This window comes from Sinocyclocheilus anshuiensis, unplaced genomic scaffold, assembly GCF_001515605.1.
Source record: "Sinocyclocheilus anshuiensis isolate Anshui unplaced genomic scaffold, SAMN03320099.WGS_v1.1 scaffold1405, whole genome shotgun sequence".
Lineage (NCBI taxonomy): Eukaryota > Metazoa > Chordata > Actinopteri > Cypriniformes > Cyprinidae > Sinocyclocheilus > Sinocyclocheilus anshuiensis.
The window spans coordinates 186374-194789 of NW_015549639.1; the positions used below are offsets into that span (position 1 = coordinate 186374).

At 36.6% G+C, this 8416-nt stretch overlaps 1 protein-coding gene across 3 annotated transcripts; it reads left to right on the forward strand.

Annotated features, from left to right (window-relative positions):
- Positions 1-1675: 1675 nt before the first annotated feature.
- mif4gda (MIF4G domain containing a) lies at positions 1676-7038 on the forward strand. Of its 3 annotated transcripts, none has more exons than XM_016448945.1 (6): positions 1676-1754; positions 2019-2086; positions 2238-2347; positions 2516-2671; positions 2753-2845; positions 6171-7038. In XM_016448945.1, the coding sequence occupies exons 2-6, from the start codon at positions 2023-2025 to the stop codon at positions 6396-6398; spliced, it is 651 nt and encodes a 216-aa protein (XP_016304431.1). In that variant the 5' UTR covers positions 1676-1754; positions 2019-2022; the 3' UTR covers positions 6399-7038. The 3 variants fall into 3 exon arrangements, with proteins under 3 accessions (XP_016304431.1, XP_016304432.1, XP_016304433.1); XM_016448946.1 differs by having other exon boundaries at positions 1697-1754; positions 2022-2086; XM_016448947.1 differs by having other exon boundaries at positions 1718-1754; positions 1996-2086.
- The last annotated feature ends 1378 nt before the right edge of the window (positions 7039-8416 follow it).

The following is an 8416-nucleotide window of genomic DNA, read 5'->3' on the forward strand; positions in this document are numbered from 1 at the left end:
GTGTTTTTGGGTAAACTGTACCTTTAAATCAAAATAGCTTGAAAATAATGTAATGGTGCCAAAGCCTTTGTAGCAGAACAGTGATTAAATGTAACAAATTTGAAGCATTTGATGAATCCCTTTAAAATGGCACTGGGTATATAATTCCATTTGGGATTTTCAGTATGTTGGTTACTCTAGATGATTCCTGTATAAATTGCACAGAATAAAGATACTTTCAGTGAAACCTCCCAATGCACTTGTACAGATCTTTTTTTGTGTGAGAAAAAAATAATCTCAAACGTTTGATATATCTGCTTAGTAGTGAACAAAATTCAATGATCTGGACTTTGTGCCATCAAGAATGATGCCATATAACTGCTAACAAAGGGCTGAACTTGCCCAGATGGATTACTTATTATGCATTTTTTGTAATGTCATGAAAGTTCCTTATCACACTTTATGGGGGGCATTAGGTGCCTCTTTTTGAAGCTGAGGGCTGCACACTGTTTATGATGTAATTTGAGGTTACTTTTGTTTCTGTTTTTGAGTTTATTTATTTATTTATTTTTCTTTATGTTGCCCTTATTTACTAAAAGAAAAATATAAAGCGTATGCATCTGTAAGCCACTTTTTAATGCTGAATTATTATTTTTTTATCTTTAAAGTGTAAAGCTAATATACATCAAAGGATTGTAGCCTTTCAGATTGTTTCTGTCAATGTCATTTTTCTTCAGATTCAAATTGTTTTTTTAAATGTTCGATGTATGATGAGTTGTGTTGCTTGTACACTTATAAATGAGATGTATTTATCTCTGTGTCATAATGGGTTTATGTTGATACTAAACCATTTCATCAGCTGCAAACCTCAACAATAGAAATATACATGGCATAAATTTGCTGTCTGAATAGTGCAGTTTCATAATACTGGCGTTTATGTACACCTGTACAGTGTAGATTATGAGTGAAATACATTTCATAACATTTACCTGTCTTAAGTGTTCATTTTATTTATTATTTAAAAATTGTGTAAATCAAGTTATGTATTACAGTATTTACAATATACGCAGAATTCAGAGCTAAACAGTCAAATTGACTGCTAGTATATGTATGTATGACCTTGATTAGCTGGTTCAGGTCTGTTTAATTGGGGTTGGAGCTGAACTCTGCAGGACAGTGGCCCTCCAGGAGCAGGACTGGTCACCTCTGCACTATACCTACTACAGAACTCTCTTCTCAGTCAAATCTTTCACTATATGACAATAACTGTGTCCACATAAAAAAAGAAGTTTTTGTGAGCAACACGTAAATCATATAAACACACAGTAGCATAAAATGTTCATGCATTTTCAATTCCGTTAGAACGTTATTATGACAATTCCGACAGTTTTCTCTTGTCTCGGTTGGCTGGAGCCACCAACAACCTCTACATGTTTATACTTGTTATTTTGTCGCCCCCTGGTGACATCTTGCAAAATAAAGTTTTTCTTTTTTTTGTACAATTGCACACAGATAACCAGTAATATTGTGATATTTAAATAAATAGTTTACAGAAATTGCTTAAATATTTAATAATACTTGAATACACATTAGTTCATTTGAATAGTATAATGATAAGATGAGTTGGTGATGTGTGCATGTCAGTGTTGAAATCCACCAAATTAATAGAATTCGGAGACATGTCTAAAAGCGCATGCGCACTGGCGAGTCCCACGACATAAGGAAACGAATCAAACAAACAAGCAAGCGCGAGGATTCCCCGTGCATCGTTTGAAGTAAGAGAGTGATATTGGACATAAATGTTTTGACAAATGTATTTTTCAACGAAGCTAGAATTTGTGCTCATTTGAAAACCGCCCAAACATTTAGCTCAGCGTTTTCAGCAAGATGTGCACGCGAGCGAACCCTTGTCATGTTCTGTTTTGTTGTCATGCAGTGCAAATGATTTTATATTTATTTGTTACATTAATCAATGTGTTTATTTTATGTCTGTGATCGTTGCCCTGTTCTGATTAGCTTATATTATTTCTAATCCCCAGCAGCATGGATTCAGCATGGACTGCTCTTGATGTAGTAACTCAAACTATGGTTCAAAAAGCGATTGCCGGTATGTAAACTTTACCTGACTTCCTCTGATAGTTCATTAAAATGCATTGGCAAGATTTTGAAAAAAAAAAAAAAACATACCATTAGTTTAGCTCTGCAGGCTAAGAACTTTCAAATAACAAATTAATTTATTTTACACCACTTCTTCACAGATCCCAAGACGGTTGATTTGGAGAAGCTGTCTAACGCTATTGTAGACCAGTCATTGAAAGACCTCTCATTCTGTAAAGATGCTGGCCGCATGTGTTATGCTGTAGTCCAGGTAAGTCTTTCTTATGTTGTTCATGAACTATAGTGACCTAGTCAAAACATAAAGCTGTTTTCATGAGCCTACATCTGTTCTTTGTTGCTGCTGTCTTCAAAAACACACAGGATGAAATCAATCTCCACTGAAACCCCTTTTTTATTTTTATCATTTAATCACTAATAGGCAGAAGTTCAGAAAGCTGCAACTAGTGTATTCAGGCGAAATCTGTTGACGCGTCTACAGCAAGAGTTCACTGCCAGAGAGGAGACCCGAAACCACTCAGTGCAGGAGTGGGTGTGTTTGGTCACATTTATCTGCAGCATATTTGATTACATCAAGGTAAAAGATATCACTCGCAAGTTTGTTTGTTTTTCCCTGCCACAAGGTTTTAGACCTGCTAATATGATGTTTTATTTTTAGGTGAACAATGCACCTCTTGTGGCCCTTGTGGATCCAATATATGACTGCCTCTTTAGGTTGGCTCAGCCTGATGCCTTGATGAATGAGGAAGAGGTAAGATGTATTTCAGCACATACATATTTGAAAGTAAATTTCACTTTGGGAAGAATTTTTGAATGTCTGCTCTGCTGCTTTGGAACCTTAACCTTGTTTCAAATTAATGTTGTCAAATGCTTGATAGATTTTATGCTACAGGTTTTAAGAATGTCAGAGGACAAACTAATGTTAGCTTTATACTTGTAAAATAATTTAGTGGAATATTTTACATGTGAAATTAGGAGTAATCCAAGTTTACAGTATTCATAAAACTGTAGTTGAAAAATACCCAGATGACTCATGAGTTCTGCCGATATTCTAAAGTGCGCGTCCAAAAGACTTTTTGCGATCCCATGAAACAGTGAGAGATCGTTCATAAATGACTGACACCGTAGGCCACTTGACAATGGAAAAACTGTTTATCAATCACTAAACAACTGAGGACCATACACTACCAGACTTTCAAGTGGTTCCAAACAAACTTAGACAGAAACATGTTGCTGGTAGGCATATGACACATATGAATTGTGTTCTGTGTTTATGTGCACATAAAAAATGTTTGATATCTTCTGATTGCATAGAATCGTAGTCTGACGCTAAAGTTTTTGCCCATCATACACTGCACCAGTGGTTCTCAAACTTTTTACAGCAGCGTACCCCCTGGGGCATTTAACATTCTTCTGCGTACCCCCTCTCTTCCACTTAGACCACAGTCACACCTTTTCTATTAAAGGACATTATTTGCCCCCTTAAATTGATTTACAGGTGCATTTTTTACCTTTATAGAGGCAAATATTTTCTATCCTTATTAATTGTATGTCATGTTTTATGTCATATTCTTAACATTCCATTAAGTGTATTATTAATATAATAAAGCAATAGATGATGGCAAATTGAAGTGATAGCCTTCTTGTAGATTTAAAAATAAAACCGCCAATAGGTGGCGGCAAGTCGCTGTCTTAATGAGCCAGGCGTCGCGTCATTAATTAATTAATGAATTCATTCATTCAGTAACGAAACAAAATGTTATGAATGGGTTATTAATCACGGACTCTCCAAATCGTTCAAAGCTGCAGATTCGTTCACTAATAAAACACCGCTGTATGTTGCTTGGAGACGCACACCAGATGATACGTATTGATTTTGTTGGAACTATTATTTCGTTGCAAAATAGAACAAACATGACAATATTCTGTTTAAAATGTACTGTTCAAAACTGTTGTAAAAATTAATGGCACATTTGCCATCGTTTGGATATTCAGGGAAATTTGCATTCTTGCTCGTATTGTAAACATGAAAACAATACTTTTTTCACTTAATATTACCTTTTTTGTTGAACTGTTGTAAAAAAAATGGTCACATTTGCCATCGTTTGGATATTCAAGGAAAGAAATTTGCATCCTTGCTCGTATTTTAAACATGAAAACAATAACACAGGGTATGTGTCTGAAGAGAGTTTACATCGATCTCAGTGTACAGTGCGTGTCAATATTTGCTTTTCATGCTATTAAGTGAAGATCTACTTATTGAACAGCAGCGCGATTTGCTAACGCAGTATATTCAACGGGCATACATGCACGCTGCTTGTGTGGATGCAGTCAGTTTTGACCGCAAAAGATGAGGTAAGTAAGCTGATTGGATATCATGTATTTGACCGTTTATGGCCACTCCCATTTTCCTGTTTTTACATTAAGCGCATTTTGCTCGTCAGAAATACATGTTAGTTTTTAATGTTACTTTAAGTTTGGGTAGAATTAAATGAATGCCAGAACTCAGAATTTTGTTCGTGTACCCCCTCCGTCACCTCACGTACCCCCAGGGGTACGCGTACCCAAGTTTGAGAACCACTGCACTACACAATGTGAAAGTGACATGACATGTAGCCAAGTATGGTGTCCCATTTGTGCTCTGCATTTCACTCTGCATTTTCTGCTAAATCTGTTGAAAATCTGCAGACTGAATGTAACTTCATGCAACTACACTGAACAAAATTATAAACGCAACACTTTTGTTTTTGCCCCCATTTTTCATGAGCTGAACTCAAAGATCTAAGACTTTTTCTATGTACACAGAAGGCCTATTTCTCTCAAATATTGTTCACAAATCTGTCTAAATCTGTGTTAGTGAGCACTTCTCCTTTGCCGAGATAATCCATCCACCTCACCGGTGTGGCATATCAAGATGCTGATTAGACAGCATGATTATTGCACAGGTGTGCCTTAGGCTGGCCACAATAAAAGGCAGCCATTGAAGAGGAGTGGACCAACATTCCACAGGCCACAATCAACAACCTGATCAACTCTATGCGAATGAAATGTGTTGCACTGCATGAGGCAAATGGTGGTCACACCAGATACTGACTGGTTTTCGGACCCCCCAATACAGTAAAACTGCACATTTTAGGCACACCTGTGCAATAATCATGCTGTCTAATCAGCATCTTGATATGCCACACCTGTGAGGTGGATGAATTATCTCGGCAAAGGAGAAGTGCTCACTAACACAGATTTAGACAGATTTGTGAACAATATTTGAGAGAAATAGGCCTTTTGTGTACATAGAAAAAGTCTTAGATCTTTGAGTTCAGCTCATGAAAAATGGGGGAAAAACCAAAGTGTTGTGTTTATAATTTTGTTCAGTGTAGCTTTGACTCCTCCAGACTGCAAATTGGGGCAAAAATCTGCAAAAGTAGTGTAGTGTATTCCAGCTTTTAACAACATACAGCGAGCGCTTTCTTCTGATTCCTCACTAACAGCACTCATTTAAACATACAATAAAGTGCTTATTATGACAACATCACTGTAAATAATTACAAAATAAAGTTCTTATTGTCTTGTTGTACTTGACCATCTAATCACAATTTTGTGCTGAAATTGATGAATCAACAATAGATAAGCCTAATCGATTACATTATTAAAGGTGATTAATCAATTACTCATTGACATCCCTATGCAAATGTAGTATGTGGATTAAAAAGCCTTTATTATCAAATGGCTACATCCAAGAAATCTAAAAACTCTAAAACAGAGTTTTTAGATTTCTTGGATGTAGCCATTTGATAATAAAGGCTTTTTAATTCACAAGAGTGCCATGGTCATTCTGAAGTATTCTTTGATGGACTGTTATAAACCCTAGACCAGAGAGCACCTTGACCTTACAGCACCAGAACCCCGAGATGCACTCTCTACTATTGGACTTTGCTTGTAGTATGTGGATTGTTGAATGTAGCACCTACTCTGTCTGTACATGATTTTGGAAGTAGCAAAAGACAGTTTTAACAAATTTAAGCTTATTCTGGATCCATGACAGCTAAATGCAAGAATTTACTTTGTGTTTCTAACAGGTGGACTGCCTGGTCGTACAGCTCCATCGTGTCGGTGAGCAGCTGGAGCAAACAAACTCCCAGCGCATGAATCAGCTGTTTTATTTGCTACGGGATGGTTTTCTCCTTCAGGAAGACCTCAGCTCCATGACAAGACTCTTGCTCCTGGAGATCTTGGAGTTCAGGGCCAGTGGCTGGACCCTCACTAACACTGCGCACAAGTACTACTACAGTGAAGTAGTTGACTGAGGGGGACTGTGAAGAGAATGATGTTCCTTGTTAGCATTAGGATTTCAAGCATTCAGTGTTCTCAGAAGGTCTAAAGAGTACTTAATGGGAGAAAAAAAACATGTAATAATACTGTGGAGAATTATGACGGAGCTCGTGTTCATGCATTTGCATGTGTTGTGTTCAGAGTTCGAGTTTAGCTCAGAATGTTCAGTTTTGGTGTTCTCTTTTGAAGTCAGCATCATGAATCTGCACTGGATATTGATTTGATGCAATAAGAAAGGCAATCACTACCAGATCCAAAACTGTGAGCCACCAGCAGTATTCTTGAATGGTAGTTGTCTTTTCTGTTTTTTGTTATTCTTAGAGGTTTGATACAATGTACACTCTTCATATTTTTACAGGCAGAAGGGTCATATTGCAACCTCAGAGGACGATCGTCTGACCTTTTCCTGTGTTGTTAAAACAGTAGGATACCTTGTAAAAGTTCCTAAATTTTATATTAGTTTATAATGGCCTACATTGTTAAAGTTTCTGAATGGGCCAATATGTGTGAAATATGTTCAGTCATGTTGGCTGCTGTAAGTTTATTTTTCAAAATTTGAGAGTGTTTACATTGTCTTGTTTATATACTATAAAGTCTGCTATATTGAATTTCATAAATATAAGTTTTGCTTGCTCTCTCTGCCAAGTTATAAGCATTTCATAAAGTACATGGTTGTAGAATGGGATATTAGAGTTTAACAGTATGGCTAGTTTTACTAAATTGTAATTTTGTAAGTTACTACGAATGACTTTAAACCGTGCGTATAGAACAGTGGTTCTCAACCCGCGGCCCGTCACGAATTTAAAATGCGGCCCACCGTGCTGAACACAATTAAAAAAAAATACTTTCAGTTTTACAATTCATTTTAGTTTTTACATTAATTTAAAAATGTACTAAATAAATATAAGCTATAGCCTAATGTTTTTATGTAAAATAATTTTGTTTTTTATATATTATTTTCAGACATGAGCAGTACTCACATAGCTCAATTATACGCATTTAAAGTAACGACCAAGTGGCCAGCGGCAGACAGTGAGCTGATCATAGCATATGTTTGATCAATTTAGCCTTCTCAAATCATCACGACTTGACTAAAATAAAATCTATAGATATAAAACAGTTCAAGCATATAACAATGTTTAGACGTTAAACCTAGATAAATGTGTGCTGTATCCAATAGTTTGTGCAGAGAGTGGAAGCTAAAGCCGCTTTGCAGGACATGGAGGCGCCAGCGCGATCACTTAATTTTTTTTCAGTGGATACACCGTAATTTGTGCTCATAAAGGTAAGAGTAATACATCATTCGGAACTGTAAAAGGTCTACTTTTATTTGTGTGCACTCACAATATCAACAAAACGTTGTTTTATAAAATAAAGAAATCAAACATGATGCGCTTTCTGCCGTCTCGTCTTGAACAGGAGTGCTTCACAAAAATGAACCGAAACTCAGCGAATACATGCCTCACAGACATGATAAATATATCTATAGAAAGCTTTAAATTACTACTTAAAAACTTTTTCATTATGATCATAATCCGTAAAGATGCACTACTCTCTAAAGGCGCATCTAATGAAGAGATGGCGAGTCAGGATCGACAACTTCATCCTTGCGACACCGACTCAGAAAACACTAGTTTATTAGTAAATAATTCAAATATCTCCTTACTATTTCCCCCTGACACATTCATGGTAATTACTTTTGCTGGGGCTTTGCGGCAAGCTCTATCTAGCTTATTGCGTGCGCTCGACCGTGGAACTCTTCCAGCTGCACTGAAGGCACTTGCTCTCTGGGATAAAGTTGTGGACAGGCACAAGTCAGGAGACGGATGCATTGGAAAGGAGACCAGCGGCCCTTTTTTTTTTTTGAATGGATGTCAATGGAGGAGAGGCTTCATTATGCTGAATAAACGGCTTTTTAGAGAAAACGGCTTATCATTTAGTGAATCGACAACCTATCGGCTAATCTTCAACATGTTTACACTAAACAATACTT

Coding starts and splice junctions, on each gene's coding strand:
- mif4gda (XM_016448945.1), top strand. CDS start 2,023: ATGGATTCAGCATGGACTGCTCTTGATGTAGTAACTCAAACTATGGTT. Junction 2,087..2,237: donor GGTTCAAAAAGCGATTGCCG/GTATGTAAACTT, acceptor ACTTCTTCACAG/ATCCCAAGACGGTTGATTTG. Junction 2,846..6,170: donor CCTTGATGAATGAGGAAGAG/GTAAGATGTATT, acceptor TGTTTCTAACAG/GTGGACTGCCTGGTCGTACA.